Source organism: Manacus candei, unplaced genomic scaffold (genome assembly GCF_025592945.1).
Source record: "Manacus candei isolate 608988 ecotype Guabito, Panama unplaced genomic scaffold, ASM2559294v1 h1tg000014l, whole genome shotgun sequence".
Lineage (NCBI taxonomy): Eukaryota > Metazoa > Chordata > Aves > Passeriformes > Pipridae > Manacus > Manacus candei.
Window position 1 is genome coordinate 75,029,134 of NW_026138062.1, and position 26,391 is coordinate 75,055,524.

At 41.7% G+C, this 26,391-nt stretch overlaps 1 protein-coding gene across 12 annotated transcripts in view; it reads left to right on the forward strand.

The window, feature by feature from the left end:
- Nucleotides 1-26,227, forward strand: part of POU2F1 (POU class 2 homeobox 1) — a 115,901-nt gene extending 89,674 nt beyond the window's left edge. For 8 of the 12 annotated variants that reach the window (XM_051780053.1, XM_051780054.1, XM_051780056.1 and 5 more), the window contains 8 exons: nt 2,116-2,289; nt 5,981-6,122; nt 8,233-8,378; nt 8,886-9,065; nt 11,874-11,979; nt 12,410-12,755; nt 13,527-13,615; nt 14,783-26,227. In XM_051780053.1, the coding sequence (XP_051636013.1) occupies nt 2,116-2,289; nt 5,981-6,122; nt 8,233-8,378; nt 8,886-9,065; nt 11,874-11,979; nt 12,410-12,755; nt 13,527-13,615; nt 14,783-15,093 (1,494 nt within the window). In that variant the 3' untranslated portion in view covers nt 15,094-26,227. The other 4 variants (XM_051780060.1, XM_051780059.1, XM_051780061.1 and 1 more) reach the window with 4 other exon arrangements.
- Nucleotides 26,228-26,391: the final 164 nt, after the last annotated feature.

A 26,391-nucleotide genomic window follows, 5' to 3' on the forward strand; every position in this document is an offset into this window, starting at 1 on the left:
AGTTCATGAGTTGCTTTGAGGGGATTTAAACTATACCAAGTGAATGAACCCTTTGTATTAGTTACCTGAATAGATGTTGTAGCTATAACAGTAAATTCGTCTTTCTAAATAGTTCAGTTTTATGGTTCCCACCCCAATGTACCTGTGTGTTCAGGCTTTAATGTTCTAAATTTTTATTTTTAGCTGGAAATTTTCAGGATTGATAGCTTGAGTTAATGGCACTAGAGCGTTGTTTGATTTCCTGTAAGATTTTCTTGGATAATTTACAAATTTATGAAATTCAGAGCAGCAGGGTGTGGGCTACCTAAAAAGCTCAAAAAGAGGATTACTGATAAGTACTTTTCTGAAGATTGCAGTGATGATCTACCTTTATTATAAGGTAGTTATTGTGATATCATTGCTAAGTCATTGCCAGTCTTACCAGTTACCATCTGTGGAAGTGAAGAGATTGTTAGAAATAAAATATTAAAATATTCTGATATCTATTAAAATATTAGAACTCTAAGGTTAAGCTTTCAGATTGTAAGAAAAGCAATTTAAGGTTGCACATGCCTGTAAATTTAGTTGTGCTTTGCTCTGGGTTTTACTGTGCAGTTTAGTTTCATGACTGCATGCTGTTTCTCAAATACCATGTTAGATCATATGGTATCTTCCTGCCAACTTGGTTACATATAAGAATTTTCTAGTCTGCAATAATGTGTCTGAGTCTTAGAAAACTACATTTTCTATTATACCACCTGTAGTAGTTTTCATGTACCATTTGGAAAATGGAATTTGTCTCACCTCTGTAGTTCATACCTCAGGTAGCAGCATGATTCCTCACTGAAAATTACAGTTGGGTTTTAAAAAAATGTTAAAATACTAATAAAAAATAAATTACGTAATGTGGGTGAAATCACTAAAGACATATTGCAGTAATTACCCACTATGATTAGTGTAAATTAAAAAAATATTAAAAACCTTTAAGTGGGACACATGTACCTGCAATCCTAGAAAGATCATATATGATTACGTTATTTCTCAAGTAATGGAATTATAGATCTTGACCTCCCTCTACCATCTGCTGTGCACTGCAAAACACTGCAGTAACCCAGGAGAAAAACAACATAACGGGCTACATAAAGACTCAGCTCTGTGTAGGCCATTTCTTGGAGAAGAGCCTTTTCTGTACCTTTGCATACACTTTGCATGATTCCGTAGTGCTGCACAGCCCTGAGACTGTTCTTATTTGGCCTGAAGGAGTCTGTAGTTTCAGAGCTGGGCATAGGACATAAAAAAGCATGAAATCACCTTTACTGAGGAACCTCAGCTAAACTGAATAGACTTCAACCAGAGCAAATGATTTGTCTCTGCATCTCAGTTCCTCAAGGTAGAGTTATGCATTCAAAACACGTTTCCAGTGTTCCTGTTGCACATAAAGCCTGAACTGTGCAATACCAGATATTTTGTTCACCTGTTACTATTTTCCACGGTGCTCATTTCTTTTCAGATACTTACTGTTGTTGCATAGCAAAATGCTCTGGTATGCCCATGTTCAGGAATAGTGAATCTCTTGTGGACTTCCTGGAAAATTTTTTCATACTGGAAGAGTCGAGTCAGTCACAAGAGATAGAATTAGAAGAAACTTGGCATGTTTGCTGCACCTGTGTGTGCTCACTCTTCCAGGATTAAACAGGAGACTTGAATCTTTTGGGCTGATGACAATCTGCCACCTCACACAAGCAGTAAATTCAATTTTAAAATGATTAAAAAGGGATGAATGCCAAGCTGTCTATAAATGTTAGAAATGTATCAAGTAAGAGTGTTCAGCCTTTCTTTGAACAGCTTCTACAGCAAATGAAAGTTGTAGGTTATCACTGAACATCTCTTCTTTAATTGGTTATGACAGAGCCTTTAAAAGGCTGTCATACTAATAGAGTTTTCTGGATTGTGATTGCTCGCTCTGGAGAGGAATGTAAATAAACTGGAGGAACTTTCAGATCTCAGGAAATGTCCAATTCATCGATCTTTCTCACCAGAGAAAGACCTTTTTTTTTTTTATTATTTAAATTTAATTTTGGCCGATTATTTTTTTTTTTAAGTCTGATTTTCATCTCCTCCTTGCTATCCTAATAGCCAGCAACCCCAACACGCACAATAGCAGCGACCCCCATTCAGCCACTTCCACAGAGCCAGTCAACACCAAAGCGAATCGACACTCCCAGCTTGGAGGAGCCCAGTGACCTTGAGGAGCTTGAGCAGTTTGCCAAGACTTTCAAACAAAGACGGATCAAACTTGGATTCACTCAGGTGAGACTGCGTACCTTAGTGCCTGCCAGTGTGGAACCCGAGGTCTCATCTTTCAAGTCTGGAGAGAGACTGCAATTCCATCTTTTCCTAGGAGAACTTGCTTAAATAGGGTTATGCTCTGGCCTTTATGTAGGGGATTTCTAAGAAATAACAGAAAAAGCCATACATCCGTCTTACTTCCCTGTTGGTTTTAAAGCATAGCCATTTTCCCAGCAGGGGAAAACGTGCATTTACCAGCTCCAGATGTCATTGCATGTGCACTATTCATTCTATAGGATGTGACATGAATGGGACAAAGCACTTTAAAGCTGCCTTCAGAAGTACAAAGTTCCAAAAATCATACAGCACAATTAACTGCTCTGTGTGTTTAAAAAGTGTATCACATCTGTGCAGTTGCTTTGGATATCAAAGGGTTTTTATCTCTCAAGTGTATTTTCCTATTAAACATCAATGATTTCTGTATTTAATGCTTCTGCTAAGGTTCCTAAACAAAACCTGAAAGGACTGTCACCTTTGAAGTTTTCTCCTTACAGAGGTGAACTGGAGTTGTGGTTTGTTTTCGTTTGTTTAAAAGCTCAGAAATACCCATAGAGCAGAAGAAAAGTAATCTTGAACCTAGTGAAAATGGTTGAATGGAGAGCACAATTAAAACTACAAAGTGCATTTGTATGTTCTGTTATTCTGTTGAAGGGAAAAGCTGCTTGAATCCAGGAGTCCTTTCTTATTAATATCAAAATGAGCTTTTTCCCCCTGCAAAATTAAAATATCTGTCCAGGTAAACAGTTAATTTTGGCAGGGTTCTGTGGTTAAGCATAAGCATGTTTTTGCTTAGAAGAAAGAGTATGCAAAAATCAAAGCATTTAAAAGTCTGAGCTCAGAGCAGTCAGTCCAACATACATGATTTGTTCTCCCCCCAGAATATATCTGCTCTAGCTGAAAGTATGTGCTGAAGTCAGATTTATTTTTCTGGCAAAGTCTTAAATGTTTGAAAAATCAAAGTTCATAATGAAAGTTCCTGGCAGCATCTTAATTATAACTCAAGAACAGAATGTTCTTAGTCAAATGAAGTGCATTTTGCTGGCGTGTGTGCCTCCTTCCCTCCGTTCTTTCCACTAGAGGGAGGCACAGAAATACAAGTGATGGACACACACAAAAGCCCGAATAGAGCAGAACAGAATAGAGTAAAATACAATAGCTTTCCCATAGCCTGACTGAGGAGGTTCATGTAGATCTCTCGTTATTATGTTTAATCTGCCCTCCTGTGAGATGATTATAAAGGCTCAACTGGACTTTTTAAGTTGTATCTTAACCCTTCTTTATTGGCCTTCTTGTGAGGAAAAACGAACACAACTGCTCAGGCTTACGTTTCAGTGTTTGCTTTTGAGATTAAAAAAGGGGAATCTTGAGAATGTGCTAAAATTGCATTTGGTCATTCCTATCCTACTCTGAGTGGGTATGTGTGTAATTAGGCTGTTCTAATAACTTCTACCTAATTGCATAATTGGATGATAATTAGAGACCCTGATTACTTTGGTTTCCTATAGTTGGATAAATAGACTGCCTTTCAGAGGATAAAAGAAATTTATTTCCAGTGGCAGTGCAAGCTTTTTCAGACTCATGCCACCCCTGCATCTCAAAAATAATTGTAAGATTTAGTTTGCATTGCAAACTAATCACTTACTACATTCTGCCGTGAACAATATAACCTGTTTTGAATTTCAGCAGTTCTGTCTCTTCTCCCACCCTGAAAAGTGGGTGATGGATTTAAATCCTTCTGTTTGTTTCCCTCAAAAATATCTCCATGTTTGACATACAGAGGCACAATGAACATACTGCATCTTAGCATGATTGCAGGCCTGTGACTAATTACTTGGTCTAATTCAAGCTACGTGAGTGTACTTTTTAGACCATGTTATTTTTATTCTGTAAAAGATATTACCTCTGCTAGTCCATCTGAGCTTCTTAACAGACCAGTACACACAACAATGATGTATCTTATAATCAGTTGCAGATCATTACCAGAGCTTCATTCAATGTGCAGAGTAGATCAGATGTGTGTACAGTGCCTTTATACTCTGTTCGATCCATCTTTTCAGTGGTCCTTCTCAATATATAAAATTCTCATCCCTATATGGAAATTCCTTTGCCTACAACTGAAATGCTGCCACCTTTTGGCATTGACAAAGAAATGGCTAACTATTCATTTTAAATCAGATGGCAAATGTTAGTAAGAACAACATAAATACCAGAATTAAATTTAGTTGGGGGACTGGAGCAAATTTCATAACTCTTTCCTGCCAAGACATAAATCAACTTATCTCTAAAATGGTTTACATAGCCAGGTTTTCTTCTTCATAAACCCAGCAGAGCATCCACGTTACTCTTCTTGGAATGATTTATGAGTTTTAAAATGCACAGAATCCTGGCATATAAGTAGAGGTATAAATGTGAATTCCCACGTGTTTCCTCTGATTGAAGGGCACACAAACCAATTGTTCTGGTCCTCTTCTAGGAAGGAAATTGTTTTCTTTGCACAACCTGCACAATTTACGAAGCTTATCGAAGGTTGTTTTCTTCCTCACTTGTGTGTGGCCACTCTGCATGCTATTAGTGTACTCACACCAAACTGTGGGTGTGGATCTGACCTAAAAGAAAGGCAAGCTTTATGCACAACCCAACTAACCTATTTGCAATTAAACTCCACTAACGAAATGCTCAAGCTTTTCAATCTCTTCTTCTAGACTTCTCGTACTTTTTTTTGTGTGCTAAAAAATAAAAATCTAAGTAAAACTACTTTAGATCAAACAGTGTACTTGAAGTAGAAATACAGTTTTTTTGAAGGGCAGGACCTTCCAGCTTTAAAACAAAGCAAGAAAATGCTATGGTGTTTTTAATGGCCACAATCAAGAACAGATTGACTTTTTCTTTTAAACAAAACTTTCAAAGTACTACGTAGATAGATAGATAGATATTAAGATAAGCAGAATGTCTCATAAAACTGAGTTTTGAAAAGCAATAACAGATATGAAGAGGTGAGCATCTGTCTGTAAATCTCCTGGATAGCTTTTTGGCAGATGGGTAATGATAGTCAAGACTACAGTTAATCATTATTTGAAATGGTTCAACTTCTTATCTGCTTTGAAATATGTATCTGTTGGGGAGAAGTTTGGCTTGAACCTCAGAAGATACTAAAAGTTCAGATAAGAATATTTCTGCATCTGTTTAACTGTGATATGTGTTCGCAGACATCTTTTCAAAAGTGTTTTCTAGCAATTTGACAACATGAATTCACTGCATTTCTGATTATTTGAACTTTTTTTCTTCTGTGTGAAATATGCAGAAACTTGAATCTGCTCCTAAAGAGAGCTTGGCCATTTTTTTTTTTTATTTTAAAGAACTAAGAAAAAAATCACAAGTTAATATTCAGTGGAATGTGCTGCTCAGTGATAATGCTAAGAAGACAAAGCATCAGGGATTTCCTGGAAAGAGTTACATGGTTAAAGTGACTGAGGTTTGACATTTCTCTATGATTATTGCTTTAGCATGAATCTTGGTAGCACTGAGAAAGCTTCTGTGCAACTGAAATCCCACACAGCAGTGGAGTCACTAAGAGAACACGAGAATGTGACAGGATTCCTTGCTTTGGAAGTGCCTATGTCAGTGAATCCCTTTTTTCTCTTTCTTTGTCCAGGGTGATGTTGGGCTCGCTATGGGCAAACTCTATGGAAATGACTTCAGCCAAACTACCATCTCTCGCTTTGAAGCCTTGAACCTCAGCTTTAAGAACATGTGCAAGTTAAAGCCACTTCTGGAAAAGTGGCTCAATGATGCAGGTGAATGAGTCTGTGTATTTCTTCACCAGCCTACCAAAGTCAGTAGGATTTGGAAAAACTGCTTCGTTGGTGCCCTTATGGTTTTATGAAGCTGCCAGTCTTTGTAACTGTCCATGGGACAAATAAGGGTGTAGAAATAAGGGTCTGTGCTTCCCTTTCCATGTGCCTGTATGCATCCAAAATAGTTCCAGTATGAACTTCTAGAAATGTGTTCTGCAGACAGATGAGTCATTGCATGGGATGAGGTACAATATGTGTCATGGTTTTCCTCCTTCATGTATGTTAATGCATATAACTTCTAATCCTCTTCCAGCTTTCTTTTTCAGATGTGTATTAGAGAGAGGTTTGCATGATTTGTTGTTTCAGTAGGCAGAGCTTATTGCATCCATCTCCTTCCACACCCCTATGTGCATTCTTTTCATCTCTCTCCAAGGGTCCATATAAATACTCTCTCCCAACAGGAAGAGTTTTTTGGTGGGTTAGGTTTTGCTTTTTCCTTCCTATAATATTTTTTTTTCCTGGGATATAAGTTATTCATTATGCCAGTGTTAGTAGTGTTCTTTTTTTTTTTAATCTCCCACCAGCAAAAGGAGCTTGTACAGAGGTGCTAGGTGTCAGGATAGAAAGTGTTCAGGAGTTCTGTCAGCCAGATTTTTCTTCCAAGTATGCAACTGTACATGGTATAAAACTGATGGGTATGTTAAACAGATGGCAGGGATGGTGTGTGCCTTCCTATTTTTACCGAAATGGAGAGAGCTTTATGCTGGTGCCTGCAGTGTTCTCTGAAATTTTGAAAGTAATTGCATGCAGTGTTGAAAATTTGTCCTGCCTTGAGAAAAGGAAGTGTCACTCTGTTGTGCTGTCAGGGGTTATCTTTAGGTATCTAGATCTGTGATAGAAAACATAAAAATCTCCACACTGAGTGCTCTAGCCCACAGGCCAGTGATCCCCAAACCTTCCAGCAATCCTGGATGAGTCCAGTGCTGCAGGGAGTGTCGTCATTTGCTTTTCCTGCCAGCCTGAAGAAATACTTGGATCTGTAAAGTTAAGGACTCTAAACGGTGTTGGGGTCCTTCACAGCTTGGAAGTGGGGAACCATTGTCTCTGGTTCTGACTCAGTTTCATGAAAATCTTTGGAAAAGAAGGTTCAGATGACTTCAAAGGCTATTCATTTTACCTTTAGATAAAAGCAGGGAGGAAAAGCGTACTGATGGTTCCTTCCATTACTCTACATGGGAGTGTTGTAGGATTTATTGTCACAGAACTCAGCTTGTTCTGACAGGTTTCAGTCTGAGGAAGGGTTTCAGCACATTTATGGTGCCATTACTGGGAAAAAAAAAATCTAGAAAATACTTACCCATTTGAGTCTACCAAAATGATGTTAGGCATTGTGAACTTTGACATCTGCTTACCACCCACAAACCCCAGGGCAGTGAGGGAACTCCAGGCATAAATTCCCTGTTTAAATTCCCTACAGGAACTTGCCTGTTGGTTGTATTGCACTTCCTGCTACAGAGTAGGGTTAAGTGTTCTCTCTTTGTTGCTCTGTGAAGACAGGATTAGGGGTTAGCAGCTAGAGCCCTGGTGAAGCTAAGGAGGGGGAGCTGCTTGCTGTGTAGACTGTTTGGTAGCACTGAATGTCTGCTAAGATGTCCAGAGAGAAGAGTCTGAACACTGTGAAGCTGACTGTGAACTTCTCTTCCTCTAGTGGGTAAAAGAAAGTTCAGCCTGCTCAGATTTTTTCATAATTGCCTGTAACTTTTAGCTCTGGCTCGTGGATATCAGTTACTGCTTTTTTTCTTTAAACTGGGACTTGCAGAGAGTGTGGAGTGGAGTGAGATATAGGAGGCAAACTTTGTTATGGGGGATAACGTGGTAGCATATGGAGCAGAGAGCACCCTCTGGGCTTACTTGTAGCTTTTTAGTTTCAAGTATATGTTGTAATTTGTAGATACAATGATTAATGCATGTGATCTCCATAAATCTCTCTGTATTTGGAGTAGATACAGAGTGGGTCTTAACATACCTTGCACAGATGAAGAACACTTGCATTAGACTGCACTGCATTCAGAGAAAACCTCCTGATCTGTGTTACTTTCTTCTTTTTCAGAAAACCTCTCATCTGATTCAACTCTCTCCAGCCCAAGTGCCCTGAATTCTCCAGGGCAAGGGATCGAAGGCTTGAACCGTAGGAGGAAGAAACGCACCAGCATAGAGACCAACATACGTGTGGCCTTAGAGAAGAGTTTCCTGGAGGTCAGTGATCCTGGTGCTGTGCTCAGCCTTTGAAGAAAGGAAGAAACTTTGGTTAGCAATTAGAGCTGTTAGAGTGAGCCCATTACTGTGCTATTTAGGACAGTGTTAGCACTAAACAAGGTGAATACAAAAGCTGTGCCAAGAAGCCCACATCAGTGTCTGCTTCACTTTAAAAAACAAACACACACAAACCCCTTCAAAAAAACCCATTGGTTCTTGCAGTTTGCTGACTTTGTGATTTTGTATTCCAGTATACTGAGCAGTAAATCTAAACATTACCCTTTCTGAGGATGGATAAATGGGACAACAGTCTATACATATATAATGTAAGGTTTTTAGCTGGAGGGCAGAAGCACCTATTATGGTTTGTCTCTGCTGATCTACCACTGATCAGGTTCTGGACCTGAATCACCCCATCCAGATTTCTGCCTACTGAAGAAGAGGCTACAATGTAAAAACCTCCAAAGGTAATTTCACAGCTTTTCAAGCCCTGTTTCCTTTCCTCAGAACCAAAAGCCTACCTCGGATGAGATCGCCATGATAGCTGACCAGCTAAACATGGAGAAGGAGGTGATCCGCGTTTGGTTCTGTAACCGGCGCCAGAAGGAGAAAAGGATCAACCCACCCAGCAGTGGTGGAACCAGCAGCTCGCCCATCAAAGCAATTTTCCCTTGCCCAACCTCACTGGTAAGAATTAAGAACTGTGTTGGCAAAGTTCACTCAAAGAGGTAGTTCTACTCTGCTCACTGTGGAAGTTACACGTGCTGCACCTTCTTTGTACAGCAGACTTGTTCTCACATATTTAGATTTTACTGGCATTTTAAATATTCCTCTTGGATACTGTCTAAGATAATACTTAGAAATCAGGCACTAGTCAGGCCTTCAGTGTGGGTGTTTTATTTAGTCAGCTCATAAACAAATATTCTGACTGGCAAATTTGCACTTGGGTTTATTGCTTTGAACTTATTTCAGGTAGTGCTTCCAGTTTATATCTGGACCTTCCCTCTAACCCAAATTTTTTTTTGCAAAATAATAGTAATAAAAAAACGTTTAACAGCTCTACCCCTCCCCTCTTGTGTTGGCTGCTCTGATAAGTGAATGAGCAGCAGTAGAACGTACCATGCACTGGAACAGATTGCCCAGAGGGGTTGTGGAGTCTCCCTTGCTGGAGATATTCCAGAACTGTCTGGATGCAATTCTGTGCCATGTGCTCTAGAATGACACTGCTTGAGCAGGGAGGTTGGACCAGATGACCCACTGTGGTCCCTTCCAGCATGAACCATTCTGTGATACTGCATCGTTTGGAGACCTACATGATGCAAATCCGTTGATACCATTGTTGTCACTTTTAGTCAGAAATTATTTATATTAAAAAAGGCATGGAACAAAGAAACAGTTTAGCTAATACTCGTGTTATTAATTTCCCACACTTGTATTTGCCTCAGGTAAACACAAACTTCATGAAAATAAGAGTAACAAAACACATGCATCAAGGTTCCTTCAGCATCTTTGCTACCAATGCCCATGGAGGTCTGTTTTCATAAATAGAAACAGTAGCTATTAGATTTCATAGTAGCTATGCTAATAGGAATGTGGTGGAATTTATGTAGCCTGTAGCTGTCCTTCTGTAGTATTTATTCCACCCTCATCACCGTAGTAGCTAATATCTTCCAGTACTTCATTAAACCATTAATTTTGGTGATGTGTTATTCTTTCCCCTCATCCTTGTCCCAGGGTGTGTGCATGCAACCTTTTGTTTCAGGGGAAGGGATGTGTTAAATGTACTTAGTCTCTTTTTCTATTACTCTTTATTTTTTCCCCAATTGCAAAGCAAGGTTGCATGCCTTGCTGCCAAAGCAGGGAGATTTATGATAGTGTGTTCTAGGAACTGTGCAGGTTCACTCAGACTGCAACTTAAAGAAGCTTTCCTACAGTAACTTTCCTGTTATTACAATCTGCCATTGTATGTAAGAAATTGAGGTGTGAACCATGGTCTCCCTTTTATCAGTGATGTTTCACAAAGCATTTTCAGTCATTGTAAACTTCTCCTAAGACTGTGCTACGGCTCAAATGGATGTTCCAGCCCTGCTGCCCCCAGCCTTCACTGACTGTGTGCTTTGTTGATTCCTTGTGTCAGCTCTGGAGACTGTGTCCATAGGATGCTTGGGCTTAGTCTACTAGTTTGACTGCAAATTAGCCATGTGAGGAACAATGATGAATTTTCCATATGGCTGGATAACCAGTGTGAGTTGCAGCCTGGCTGCACGAGGGCAGGGGCCCTGAAGCAGGATTGGAGGGGAAGGCCCCTTTTGGTGGCAGCCTGGTTTTGCATTGGCTGAAGTCAGTCACTGTGACCACGGGGTGAGCTGTATTAATTCTAGGTCATTCCCTGCCCTGAAATATGGATTGTGACCTTGGCCTTAACTGCTGGGTGGACAGATGACAGATGCGACATCTGGGCCGCGTTAGTGGGAGGTGTGCTGTGTATCCAGCTCCTCTTTATCTCATGCACTATTCCAGATAGGCAGAAAGCTTTTAGATCTGTCCCAGTTGCCCCAGTCTTGTTTAAAATGCATGAAGCATTTGATTCCCTATAAGAGGATATGCAGCATGAGAGATATTTCTCTGATAATAAACTTAAGGTAAGAGAGGGGAAAGGAGGAATGTTTTAACCTATATCCTTGGCTACATTCTCTTGGGCAATTCTAAAGGATTCATTTCTCTCATTGATGTATAACAGCCTTCAAATATTACTGTTGGACACCATTTGTTGTCCATAAAAAGTCCTTTCTCTCCTTATATTTCATTTTTCCTCATAAGCTGGTTTCTCCAGCCTTAAATCTTTTGTGTTTATTTGTGATATCTTCAGTTTATTGTAGCTTTCTTGTAATAAGCCATCCACAAGTGAAAACTGCATTTGTATGTTTTAAAATCCAGAGATCCTTCCTCTGGCACAAGGAAACTTATCAAAATAAAGCTTATAGTTTGGTCAAGTAAAAGTGAAATGTTATTCTACTTCTCCGTGTAAACACATTACCCTAAATACCTTTGGTAATGCTGGCATTGACATAATTTTATCATAGAAAGAGGTGTGAAGCTGAAAAGATGTTTAAACAAGAAAAAGAATGCAGAAAAATGTATTTCGTAACTCTTTCTATAAGAATGACTCTGTTTAAACAAGTGCTCTCCTCGAGGGGAGGCAAAGAGAGAGAGAGAAAGAAAGAGAGAGCTAACTTGCAGTCTTGAGACAATATGGATTTATCTCCTTTCAAATACTGAGTTATTAAGAATAAAGATATTGCTGGTGATTAGAGAAGGTATTATGGTTGTTCCACTGAATGATAAAGTAATGGAAATACAAAAAAGATAGTTCATATGCAGTGTTTTCCTTGATAACTTCCTCAGCTGAGGATGGGAAGAAAGAAATCCAGCTCTAGTAGCTAACTCTGTCTGTCTTTGAGCAGTTGAGCAGTTTTATTCGTTTTTGACCTCCAGGTGGCAACCACGCCAAGCCTTGTGACTAGCAGTGCAGCTACAACCCTGACTGTCAACCCCGTGCTCCCTCTGGCCAGTCCTGCTGTAACTAGTCTGTCAGTCACAGGTAAGGGCTGATTTCTCCTGACACTACATCAACCTCTACCATTTTTCCCTTTTTATTCTTAAAAATACCATTTCGTGTTGGTCGCTGGTATCCCAGGACATTCTTGTCATTGTTCCTTGTTGTTCTGCTAGGAAACTTTTGTCTTTGTGACCATTGAGTTGACTTGTCTGGGGATAAAAATCACAGGTGATGCTGAAATGAAACACTCTGTATTCCATTGCTGGCTTCTAGAGCTCCTCAGCCTTCTTCTGGGAAGTGTCACTTCATCGTAGTCCAAGCTTTTCATTTGAACCCCTGGTGCTTCTTGGTACTACAGAAATGTGTGTTTGTGCCTCTCTCAGTTGGGTGTGCAGCTCTGTTCAGGTGGGCAGGGGGTTCTGTTTAGCCATATCTGTGTTTTGTACTGATCTAACTAGAATCAATCTTCCAGGCACAACAGAAACCACCTCTAACAACACGGCAACAGTGATTTCAACAGCACCTCCAGCTTCTTCAGCAGTGACATCACCCTCCCTGAGTCCTTCCCCTTCTGCCTCAGCCTCCACTTCAGAGGCATCCAGTGCCAGTGAGACCAGCACAACACAGACAACCTCCACTCCCTTGTCCTCCCCTCTTGGGACCAGCCAGGTGATGGTAACGGCATCAGGGTTGCAAACAGCGGCAGCAGCTGCGTTACAAGGAGCTGCACAGTTGCCTGCAAATGCAAGTCTTGCTGCCATGGCTGCTGCAGCAGGACTAAACCCAGGCTTGATGGCATCCTCACAGTTTGCAGCTGGGTAAGGAGGAATTTTGCACAGCCCTTCTTGGTGAGGCGAACAGAAGAGGGAAGGAGGATTCTTGGGATAAATTGCTGTTATGTATCACTGTTTTCATGGTGATGCTAGTGCCATTTATCTCAAATTCTGAAGGTTTACTCATAGGTGGTAATTTGCCATTCCCATCCACGTACACAAATGTTGTGTTCGCTTCAAAGGTGAAAAAGCTGCATTGCAACAACGTTGTTATAAGTTTTTCATCCACTGCAGAGCTTAAGAGCTGCAACTTACCACTGAATCACAGAATCTGTCCAACTAATTCTAGAATGGAGAGAGTGCCTAGACCCACTTCACCCCTCTGTATTAATTTCTCCATTATGAGCAAGAAATTGTAAAAGATGCACAATTGTTGGAGTTGTAGGTTTAAAAATGTTGCTCAGAGAGATGACTCTTGGTCTCTTTAATTCCTCTTGGTTTACAGATTTCTTATCTCAATTTGGGAGAGGATGATAGCTCTCTAACAAGAGGCACTTTCCCTAAAATACTGTACAAAAATATTTTACAGCAACAACCGATACAAGTCATGTATTTCCAGTGCCTGTACTTGTCATTAATCACTCATGGAGGGAAAACTAAAATCAACTAAAAATAGTCCTTAGTCTCTGGTCTTTCCTTCATCCTCCTTTTTTTTTGATTTTAAATATGATGATGTATTTATGAACAGTGACAACCTTTCCTAAAAAGTAACACTCTTTCCCTTTTCCCCTTCTTCTGTGATCTTGCTTTCTGCAGAGGTGCCTTACTCAGTCTCAATCCAGGGACATTAGGTGGTGCTCTCAGCCCAGCCCTGATGAGCAACAGTACACTGGCAACTATTCAAGGTCAGTAGTGTTCCTATTAATGCATCTCTGTCATACAGCTTCAGTTTACAGGCTTTGTTTTTCTCTGCCAAAGAAGAACATTGACTTCTCAGCACTGGACATAAATTTTATAGGAGTTGAGGTTTTACAAAATTTAAATGTGTATCACAGAGATAAGAGCAGGTGCAACTACAGAAAGGAATCAGATGTGTATGATCTTAGGGTGATTTACAGGAGGCACTTAAGATATTGAATGTGTTCTAGAATTTATTTTGTTCTCCTCCCCTCATTGGCCTGTGTCTCAGCAGGCTGGAGATTTGCTTTTTATAGCTCTTCTCTAGTCTGCTTGAGCAGAATTGCACCATTCTGAGGTCTGTTAGGAGGGCAGTTCTCAGCAAGTCTTGATCCTGAATTCTTGTCCTCTTATGTATTTAAAAAGAACCTACAACAAAGATCCTGCCTCCTAAAGTCCTTATGGAGAACTTTAAATACATAAATCCTCGTTTAGAAGAGTAAAAATTTATTTTGGGAGTGCCAGATGTGGTCAGAAGTTACCACTGACTTCAGCAAAAGTTGTTCTCAGTTCATGGTCTATCATAGTACAGGAGGTCTAGCTAACCTGTGTGTTCAAATATCCCCTAAACTAGCTGAACAAATCTTGTTTCCAGGTTACAAGAAAGAACCATTTCATAAAGCGTCAGAGATAAATTTAGGAGATCATAATCTGAGGCAGACTGAACACTAGACCGGTGAGAGTAAGTTGCAACAGTGGTTGGTTATATGTCAACATTCAAAATGTTACAGTCAAGGTTACATGACCTTCTTCTTCTTCTGATAGCTGTCATTTCACAGGAACACTCATCTCAACCCTTTCCAGTGCAAGCTGGTGAATGTACAGGCTCTCTTTGACAGGAAACATAGATCACTGTTGTGCTTAAAGGTCTGAAGAAAGGCACAATGGGGTTAGCCCAGAAGCAAACAACAGAGGCATTTTAGTATCTGCAAGGTCTTGTCTGATTGTTATTTAAAAAATGAACAACCTATGATGAGACAGCCATCGTTAGTGGTGCACAGAGCAAAGGTATCAGAGAAAGGAAAATGCAGAGCCCCCTTGCTTTTAGGCACATTTTGCATTGTTGCTTACTGCTAATGTTATCTCCTCCCTGCTCGATTTTTCCCTTTTTTTAGCTCTTGCATCTGGTGGCTCTCTTCCAATAACATCACTGGATGCAACTGGAAACTTGGTGTTTGCCAATGCTGGAGGTACCCCTAACATCGTAACTGCCCCTCTGTTCCTGAACCCTCAGAACCTTTCTCTGCTCACCAGCAACCCAGTTAGCTTGGTCTCTGCAGCTGCAGCCTCCGCAGGGGCCTCTGGACCAGTCGCCAGCCTTCACGCCACCTCCACCTCAGCCGAGTCCATCCAGAACTCTCTCCTCACGGTGGCCTCTGGGAGCGGGGCCACGTCCACCACCACTACTGCCTCCAAGGCACAGTGAGCCGGGCTGAGCTGTGCTGCCAGCAGCCTGTTTCACTGTGCGGTGGGATTGGCTGCCAGCAGGGTTTATAAACTGAAAATGCCATGGGCATCCTCTCACCGTGTTGCTGGGGACAAGAGAGAGAGAGAGAGAGAGAGAGAGAGAGAAGGAAAAAACAAAAAAAAAGAAAAATAAAATAATAAAAAAAAAAAACCAAAAGCGAAACAGGAAGGATTTAAAGCTGGGACAGACATTTGCCTAATTTTATAATAAACACTGTCTTTTCAGGATCGCTTCATGGATCGGAGAACTTTCTAACCAAAAATGTAAAAAAACAAAAAAACAAAAAAAAAACCACAAAAAAACAAAAAACCACAAAAACACAAAAAAAGTGAAAGGACTACTTATCATTTCCAGCAGTCACAATGACAAGTTAAGGTGGGTTATCAGTTCAAACATAGGAAGGGGATTTCTTGGTTCTTTTTGGTCTAAATATCTTTCTTTTTTAATTATCATTTTATAGGTCTGTTGTACAGGCCATTATGTCATACAAGGTGTTTATAATCGTATCAATCATGTTGGGGGTTCCTTTCTTAACTGGTACAATTTAGGCAGGCCTGTATTACTGGTGTATCTCTATTATTATTATTATGATTATTATTATTATTATTTTTATATATATAGTTTGGACGCGTTTGTCTTTGCTCCTGGATTATTTTCAGCGAGCTCCCACACCACGAGGGGGAGGGCGGGGGGGTGGAGAGGAAGAATGGAGCACAAATAGACTTTCTGTCCTAATCTTCTGGGAACGTTCTGAACAGTTTCCTCATCCTTGAATTTGTCTAATGCCTACTCGTAGGGGTCAGAAGGATTTACGTTCATCATTTGTGCAGGAGGCTCAGTGTAGCAGCAGAGATCATTGTGTGCAAACTTCCAGGCTGGTCTCTGCTTTTCAAGCAGAGGTAGGAATTAGTTCCGAGCTGCAGTTCTCTCAATTATTAAGACAGAATGGCCAAATTCTGCTCTGAGCTTTGTGTGCTTGGCTCCTTTCACTTCAGAGAGCGGGATGTGACCTCCCGAGGGCAGGTTGTGTGACGTTGCGATGGCTCTTCTGTTCCAGTGATTTCCTTTGGCTGTGCAAGAGCACACACAAATGTTTAAAAAATGTCAGATTGCCCAGGCTAATTGGCAGTATGTAAAGCAGCATTTACAATTCTAAATTCCCTCCAGGTGGGTTGGCACGGGATTTCAAAAGGTCAGATTCTCCCCGTTCATAGCAATATTCCTTTTCCGATGCTTCCAACGTCGTATTTAGGAAAAATTGTCCCGTAAAGGAGCGCTTCTGGCTGCCAAACCCAGAAGCCAAGAATATGGGAGCAGAAGTTGCCATTGTTGATGCCAGCACAGCTCTGGGGCTTTGCACACACCTGAGCCATCTCACGTGGTCTCTGAGCTGCGGCGCCGCTCGCTGAGTAAAACCGGGAATGAGCGTCTCCGAGCGGCACGTCGGGGTCGCCTGTCACTGTCACTGCCTTTGCAAGGGCGGGTCTGATCCATGTAGCAAAGGGATATTTCTGTGGATGAGGAAGAGGTGATGAACTGTACAGAAGTTAGATCCGTATATTCTTAAATATACAATCCAGTATCTGAACCAAAAAAACAAAAAAAGAGAAGACTGGATCACTGCAATGCAGTTCACTTGGAACTTTCCATTCCTGATGGATTTAAAGGTTTCTGCCATGTGTATAAAACTAAATTACTTTTAGCTAGTGAGGATATTAGAAGAGTCCCTTTCCCACTCCTACCCCCCCCCCTTTCTTTTGTCACCGGAGTGTCCTAAAATAATTAGCTGATGCAGCTATATTCATTATTTTGATGATTCAGGGGGATCCTGGAGCTTCTCATCCAAGATCCGGAAGGCAGCAACTTTAAATTCTACATATGCTTTGGTTTGTGACCTGAGCATGTAGGATTTGTGTTTGCACTCAAGTGGCAGAACCCCTTATCTCTCCCCCCACCGCCATGATTTTGCTCTGTTCATCTCTAACTCTCCACCTTCCTGTTTTACTGATATTTAAACCAATTACCCCTAAAACTTCAAAACTAGTGAACTGCAAGCAGGGAAACTAACAAATGTCCGTCCACCGTTTCTTATGTGTTTTTGATTTTTTTATGTTTTATTTTTTTAAAACTAAGCTTGAACCAAAGTCAATTTCTAGCAAGCTGCTGTACTAATGGACTAGTTTGTATAAGTGCAGTTCAGATGCAGAGAGGCGATAGATGCTACTGACAATTTCTTTTTCATTTGTCTTTTGTTTTTATTAATTTTATATAAAAGTTGCTGCTTGTTTTTAATCTTTTTTTTTTTTTTGGTTGGTAATTTGTGTTATCCTTGGGGCAGACTCTTAACTTGATTTTAATTTGTTTTCTTTTATTTGATGTGTAAATAGAATGGCGATGTCAGAGGATTGTTAATCCAACAGGTCCCACCTTTATCCCCCCAGTGTGGATGAATCTAAGTGTTTTTTATGTGTCTCTGTGTCTTCAGGCTGTGTGGGAGACTTTAGGGCTATGAATAATACTGCAAAAGTGGAAATGGCCCACAGTAATGTCTTCAGAGCAGTAACAGATATAGCTGGGTGAGCTTCAGGGAGGCGGGGGAAAAGTAGAAGAGGAGATGCTGGTACCCACTATGTTGCCTGGAGGCCATAGCATGGACTATAGTTTCTACCAAAGGAATGCCAAGTCCTTGGGACTTGTCTTCAGTGAAGTAAGAGGATGGGGAAAACTGCAGCTATAGCATTGGTTCCTGGCTCTGAAAGTTCCTGCTTACTTCCAATGCCTGTGCAAAAGTACAATTTATCAGGAAGGTTTTTTTGTTAAAGGGAGGATACTACTGGTCTTTTCTCCAGTGTATCCTCTACTCCCTAAGGGTTTTGTGGTGGGGTGGGGGGGCACGGTCCTTGCATATATCTAGGAAACACAAAGAAAGGTGGGCCTTAAATCAGTGGAAAATCCTCTTTCCAAAGTTCAAAGAGACTGTGCCATTAGCTGTCTGAATGAGTTTTCATGTCCCATTCTTGCTGGTTTGTGGTTGGGAGAGGGTCTTGTTGAGTACATATCTGGAACACTAATGCAGCTTGGATGGTTTATTTATTATAAAAATCTGCTTTTTTTCCTGACTACCTTTGCATTGGTCACATGGCTTTGGTGTGAGCACCTTATACCCCCTTACCCTCCTCCTCTCTACCCCATCACCCTCTCTGGGGCCCAGATTCCAGGGAATTTCTTAGCAAGTCTTTTTCTGAGAGAAACTGGAAACTCAGTAACCACATATCCAAGAAAGAGCTTGGTTTTGCTTGCAAAAGCTGACATACTACCCAAACAGGACATATCCCATGGCATCCATTGCCAGTGTGCTCTGATTCATTGTCCTAAAACATCCCTGTGACTGACTGACTGTTGTTCCTGGAGCCTGCTTTTTGTCCCTATCAGTGTTTTTCCTTATGGATGCTGGCTACCTCTGGCATTTTGGTGAAATATGGAAATCAGGTTGGCAGGGAATGTACCTCTGCCTAGTTAGAGCATATGTGTTCCTTCAGAGCATGAAAACGTGAGATCACGTACTATAACTTAGCAGAAGTTTCCTTTTAAATCATAATCATGCTGGCAGCAGAAATTGATGCATCTGAAAAGAAACGATAACAATTGTATACAGGCCCAGTAAATATGATCAGAAGGAATTTGATGGTGTTGTTGGAAAAGGATAATAGCATCTCTTTTTCAGAGCTCCATGTCCCTGTATTTAAAGGTGAGAGGGTTGCTTTTCATAGTTACAATCATGTCACAGTACACATGCAGGAAAAGAGAAGGTGAAAAACTCTCTCATTACAGATGAGAACAGTTAGCTCAGAAAGCAAAACATTTACAGAAGCACAGATACAGAAGGTCAAGAATAATTTAGAAAATGGCTTCAGGAGGAGGTGTAGCCTGGTGATGACATTTTTTTCTGATGTTAAGAAAAACATGTTTTGCTCTAGCACACTTTGGCTTTAGCACACTTGATCTCCTCAGAACACAGTAGTCACCATAGAATGATTTATGATTTATGAAAGTACATACAGATGTGGCTGCTTACAATAGTTATATCTGTGTGTTTAAACCTCCTTAAGAGGATTTATTTTGTTTCTGAGTTACTGTGCAGTATGTCTTAGTCTAAGTACATTTTTATCATGTTACTCTGAGATGGTGTGTATGTAGATATACACTTCTCTTGGAACCATGACCTAATGTTTAAATGCCACTGTGTTGACACATTTCTACAGTTGAGTTAGTAAAGGATGCAGGAGTGTTAATTCCCTAACTCTGTCCACATTCCTGTAAAGCAACATTCTTTAAAACAGAAATTCCCTCTTTTTTGTTACAAATGGAGCAGCACAACCGTTACAGCTGGAATCATATCACAGATATTAAACTTAAAACGACATCTGATTTACCTTAAATATTAATATTTTCTTAGATAAAGATTTACTATACAAAATGATCTTCGAGAAACAAGTAGCTTCTCATGATCATTGGAGTGCTTTAGGTCAGACAAAGTAGTGCATCTGCTCTGAGCTTTTAATGATACTTGTTTTCCAACTGGAAGCTTAAAATTTAGATCTATTTATTGCCGTGTTAACTCGATGAAGAATCACTGTTCCCTATTCATGTTCTGCTCGAAGTGGTTAAAGCATGTTTATATCCACAGGGCCTGGGTATCCCTGTTGGATGTACACCTGACTGTTGCCTAGGGTGGAGTGTTACCAAAGGAGTAAGCTGGCCTGCTGCCCCCACTGTGTTCTCACACAGCCAACTCAAATTCCTTTGTATTTTTGAAACCAGTACGTCTTACCTGTCCCTCCCAAAGTACTATAGCAATACAGAATTCAAGATACCTGCCTTGCACAAGTTCTGCCCTTTTCAGTTGTTGAACCTCCTGTTGCTGCTTGTGAGTTTTTCCTCTTCTTCCCAGCAGGGAGGTCCCCTAAAATACTTTAAAGATATTTGACAGAGGAGGATTTGTGGGAAAGTTGCTGGCTCACTGTTTGCCATTTCTTAAAATGTTCATATCTTTGTCTCTGTGATCTGAACAGTACCTGGTTCCCTCTGTGTCAGTGCAAGCAGTTTCAGTGCTTTAGGAACAATGAAAAGCAATTCCTCTGCTTGCATATCTTCACATATGAACACATGAAGTAACACATGGAAAAAAACTTGGTATTTTTTCAGCTTGTCTATTTTTATTTGATCTGTCTGCCACTTCTCCCAGGATACTCCTTTTACCCCCGTGGGATGCTGTTAGGAGGGCGTTAGGAAGACTGCACTGTAATTAGAAATAGTTGAACTGTGGGAGAAAAGACATCTTTTAGTCAAGTAGACAAATAAGGTCAGCATGCAGAACGTATCAACTACTTCTTTTCTGACCGAATTCCTAAACCCAGAGCAACTACTGAGCTTTGTCTCGGGGCTGCTTTTAACTCTGTCAGTGATACCCTGCTAAGAACCGTCCATAACTGGAATAGTCTGGGCCCCCTTCCTCCCTCCTTCCCTCCTCCCCTCTCCCTCCTTGTTCCTTCCCCATCTTCCCTCAGCAAAAGGTAGCACCATACAGCTCTGAGAACAATACTTATGGGTAGCAGCTGGCTTCTGGCACCTTCATAAAATACCTCAGCATAGCTTAGCATTGTCGCAGAACTGGTTTTAAACTGAAAAAAATCAGAAGAGAAAAGCAAACTTTATAAATAGTGGAGATAATTCTAGCTGTAGAGTTTAGTTGAACTGATGTTTATTATGATTGATAAACATGATTATGCTGTATGTATTTGAGATCCTGTTTATAGGTTACAACTTTATAGGGTTGGGTGGGGGTGGGTGGATGTTGGGGGCAGAGAAGGGGGGTTTGACTGTGTTAGAAGGAAAATGTTTGCTCATAAATTTTTTTCCTTGTATCTGTCTTGCCAAAGGAAACATTTTGTCGCTCCTGGGTTTGGGATTGTTGTTTGGTTGGTTTATCTGTGGTCTAATCTGCAGCACAGCACGTGGTGGCATGCAGGTTACTGATGGGGTTGCTGTTCAGGGTCCTTTCGAGTGTGCGCACACTTCCCTCCCTCTTGGCCTTTCCTTGCCCTTCACTGGGATCTAAAGATGAGGCAACACGTACCTGGGAGGCTCGGGGGAAAGGAGATGGCTGTACTGGGTTAGAATCAACCTCGGTGGTGTAAATCCGTTCCAGTTGAGTTGCTCCAGAGCTGAACTGGGTCCATTGTGTTTAACTTCGGGAAGGGACAAGAATGGTTGTCGCATCTTAATCTTATCTGGGAGAGCAAAAGTGAAACAGGTTCCTTTTATCCCCCTTGTCTTGTTACTGAATGTAGGGCTTGTAGTGCTTGATAATAGGTGGAAAACTTTTTAAACACTTCCTTTTCTAATAGCAATGCTAATCCTGTCTAGACCAAAAACTATGAAAGAAAAAACCAAACTGAGAGGTGAAAGCTAACCTACTCCTAACACCTGGCTGGTCTGCCTGAAAGGGTTGAAATACTGTGAGACGGTTGTGGGAGAGGAGCTTTGAGGTGTTGTTGGCGAGGGAGTGGGTCGTTCTCCTGGCCTACGTCTTGGTGTTGCGGTGGGAGTAGCAGAAGAGCGAGTGGTTGTTGCCTTGGGAAGGGCGTTGCAGCCCACTCCGACCGGACTCCAAGGCTCCCTTCCCGTTTCCCTTCCAGGCTGATGGAGCAGGGGAAGAGGGGAGGGGTGTGCGTGGGTGTGTGTGCGAGTGCGTGTGTGCGCCTGGCTGTGTGCGCTGATCCAGAGAGGTGGGTTTCTAAAGGAGCTCAACTCCACTGGGGCGGGAGAATTCCCAGTGGCCTCGTAGGGAACCAAAGGCACTGATAAGTTGTCAGCTCTGCTGTTCTCAGAGCGGGTAAGAGGAGAAGCTGGGTGGGGGTTTTTTGAGCTTTGGGTCAGTGTCCCTTTCTCTAAGGACCTCATCTCTTTCGGGTACTCCTACCTTTTCTGCACAGAGTTGCTTTGGCTCTGTGAAGACAAACAGTATGTGGGGTTTGCCCAGTGCTGCAGGTCTTAGGCTGATGTTGGGATACAGTCAGGGAAAACTGTTTCTTTCCTTCAAATGTGGAAGCAGTGTAGTCCAAGGTCAGAGTCTGTTCAACAGCTTTTGCATATGGTCTTTCTCTTAAGGGAGGGACCTTGAAGACTCCTTTCTTTGCTCCCCAAAGCAGCCTTGTACATGTTCATGTATTGTGCTATTGGGCTGAGCTGTTTTATCAGTGAACTTGGTGAGCTCTTGTGAAGAAAGGGAGGGAGGAAGGGGGAGAGGCAGGTTGTCCAGCTACTCTTCCTCCGGACACCAATCGGGTTGCAGAACTTCACTGAAAGCTTTACTAATAGAATTGTTGTTCTGACATTATGTAAAAGTGGTATTAATATTGTGTGACTTTTCAAAGAGCTAGTTAGATTTATAGATAGTAATAGGGATATTGAAGAAATGACTTCTCAAAGAAAAGAGCACTTGGAACAAAAGAAGTGGAAAACAAGGTGTGCTTTATGGAAAACAAATCTGAGGAAGGAAATGAAACAGCTTGTGGGAGGCGAGGGAAGATGATACCCTTTGGCGTTCCTTAGTGCTGCTGAGGCTCAGCCCCAGAACTGGAACAATACCCCCTCTGCCTTATTTCATCTCTCTACCAAACAGGACATTGTCAAGTAGCTCAGACCAAAATGCTGATCTGTCTTAAATCTGTGTTGATCTGCTGGTGAATATTCTCCGGCAGAGCTTTACATAATACCGTAAGATACTTAATTTATCACGTTAGTTTCCCCTTTCCTCCCAAAATTGTCTTATCTGTTGTAGGCCCCACTTCAGGATTCACACTGCCTTTGCTGAATTTTGTAGCAGCAGCTACTGAAGCCCCATTCCCCGAATGTCGTAACTTCGTGTGCGTTCAAAGCCGGCACGTTGCGGTGCTTTAAAAACCTGAAATTATTGAACAGTAGGAATCCTGAGAGCTCGGGAATGGCACGCCAAGGGGCAAATCGTGGAGATCGCACAACCCCCTTGGGAAACAATTTAGGAACAAGAGCACCCGTGACAGTGTCCTGAGAACAAGGCAGTTGAGACAAAACCTTTAGTTCTTCCCCCATTCACTCTGCATGTGTCGGCCTCCGTGACCCCGGTGCTCCTGGCACCTGAGCGAGTCCGAGGGGGAAACGCAAAGCGAAAGACTTGGAGATCAGGGCCGCTCCCCGCGAGTTCCCGGGGAGCCAGACTGCGCCTCCCTGCAAGCCGGGGAAGGGAAGGGACCGCTGCAGAGCCCCCCGCGGGTGGCTTGGCGAGGGCTGGAGCAGCACTGGGCCCCTGGGGCGCCTCGTGTGCCAGCGGCCCGTGGGAAGGACCTGGGCAGGAGCTTCTGCGTCCCCGCCAGTGCTGTTGTTCCATTTCCTTCCTCTGTGGTAGTGTCTAAGGCTAGGTGTGAGTAGGTGTGGGGTGTTTATCCGCCACAGGTACAGGAGCTGTCGTATACCTCATTTCTAACTCGTAACTGAGTAACTTGCTTTAACTTTCTCCAAACCCCACAGAGTTGCCAAGTCTGCCCTCCCTCCTTTGATTAACACTGAACTCTGGCCTATAGCACCCCGTGACCTGCAACCTGGGGAGGTGACCCCCTAACGCCTCTGAATGTCGCTGCTTAAAAGCTACTGCAAAGTGAGGGCAAATTGCAATCTTATCTTATTTCCTTTGGTTACAAGGGGTCCTCTTGATTAGTCTGTGAATATCCACCCCCTCCCCTCCACTCTCTGCGGAAAAGGGCCACCCGCGCTGCCTTTTCCCACCCCGGGGCCACACTGAACTCCAGGGCCCCGAGGCACTCTCAGCCCAGTGCTGCGTACATGCTACTCACTTTTTAACATGACCAAAAAAAAGAAAAAAAAAACAAAGAAAAAAAAATAGAAATCTCCAAATATTTAATTTTCTTCTTTATTATTTGACAATCCTGTATCCCTTCCCCCACTCCCCAACCTGGCCAGAAGCTGCATCCTTAACCCGGTCCATCTTTATTTGAATGTAGTTCCCCTACCCCCAATGGGAAAGAGAAGCTTTGTCAGGTCACGGTGGCTGCTATAAGTCGGGAGGGGGCGGTTTCTTTGTTTTGTTTTGTTCTTTTAAAATTTCCAGCCAAAACCAAAGATTTCCTAATGATTGTATAAACTCAAAACAAACAAACAAACCAAAGACAAAGGGCGTCTTCAGCACCAAGCCCATCTGTGAGGCCGGTCTGGCCAGGGCAAGGGTCTCTGCCCAGCCCGGGGCTCCGAAACACCCCAGGAAGAAATTCCCTGCTCCAGGGTGAAATCTGGGGCGCAGGCGCTGGGAGGGGGCGGCCCGGGGGGGGCTTCGCAGGTGGGTTGAGGAGCTGAAGACTTGGGTGCAGGATTGGCTGCTCTGCTGGGTGCTTTAACCCTCTGGGGGCTGGGTGATGTTGATTAATACACGCTGAGGTGCACTTCTGAGCTTTCCCCCCCCCTTCACTGCTTGGAAGAGGCTGTCCTGTTGTGAGAAATCCCTGAAAGAAGAAGAAGCAGCTTTTCATTTCTCCTCTAGTTCCTTTTTTCTAGATTTCTTTTTATTTTTGCAGCACCACTGTGCAACTATGCATTGTATTTCTCAACCTTTTATGCTAGGTAGATGCCTGTGACTTTTTAACTTTTGGGGGGGGATTGCAAATGGAGGAACTTTTTACATGGATCTTTTTAATCTCAGTTGATTGGGGGGTGTTTGGTTCTAGGGTCATACAAGCTCTATCCCAAAGCAAAATCCAAATGTTAATATTATTAGCCTGATGCAGATACCAAAGATAATTTCTTTCCTGCAGAACCTTAGACTTGTGTATTAAGTACGATTACCCAGCACTTGCATTAGTCTAACCTCAGTAATTCCAAAGCTTAGATGTATATTTTGGTATATTTCTGGGATATTAAAAAATTGTCGTTTAAATTCTTGTTTGTTTCAGTGTAATGCTCTTAAAGTCATAGCATGGAGATAACTGAACTTGTCCTATTCTTAGTAGTTTGAAATAATAGTATTTTTGTATGTTTTGGGTGTGTCTATGTATGTATTAACATAACAGTTTTCACTGCCTAGGTGTTCATAAATAATAAAAAGAAAAAAAACCAACTGCAAAGGGTTTTTAAACTGTACATAATATTCCATGAGGAATTTCCACCAGACCGCCAATTTGGATTGCATTTTCACTGATGGCCGCTCCCAACTGGGATTCTTTCTTTGTTTTTAAAGAGACAGCATGTTCTTTTTTTTTCCCCCATTGACCTGAGGTTCTTTCTCAGTGTAAAGGGGTTTTCACTGTTTTTAAGGGATGGGCCAAAGAGGAAGTTGCTTAAATTTTATTTTAAAAATAAAGTAATTATTTAACATGTTAGTTTGAAAAGTACCCCTTTGTATGAAGAATTGAGAGTGGAAAACCAAGCCCTTTCTTCTGAATCCGGTTATAGTTTCCAAAGAGGTGAGGATTTGTGAATGTCTGGAGCATCTGGGCAGTCCCTTTTTGCTTTTTTTTTCCCTAAATAAGGCAAGTTTTCGGTCCTAATGGTTTCACTGCTCTGTGCAGCTGCCTGCTTACACTGGCTGGGAGGTTTTTTTTTTCTCTTGCCCTTCCTCATACACTGCATTTATACACTTGAGGTCAGCAGAACACTTGAAATCAAGGGCCATATGGGAGCACCCTACCCAAACCCAACCCAAGCTTTTCTTGAGACTGAAATGTGAGAGTCCCACACATTTCAAAACCTTGCTGATCACACTAAGGGTGAGGAGGAAGGCGAAATGCTGTCTCTTTAAAGATGTCCTTTATAATTATTATTATTATTATTATTATATTATTATTATTATTTTCCCAGTGGTTGCCTACAGATAGCTGTAGGCATTGAGAGATTGTGTAGATTACAGTAAATCAGAATGAAAAGGTAGATTTTGTGTAGATGCATTTGTCTGCTGTAATTTTTTATATATATTAAACTTACTGTAATTGTACAGTTAATTTCTGTTGTAAACATCATTAAACCATTTTCCAAGTGTTTTAACATGTATGCACTTGTTTGTAGTTTTTGAATGTATTAGGGGAGGTGGATTCCCCTTTCCCCCATGGATCAAAGTGGGCCAGAAGATTGGTCCTTCGTGCCCTTTGTCTCAAACTGAAGGAGACAGAATGGGTTTTTTGCACTCTGCTTGAAGCTTTTCTTCTACTTCTC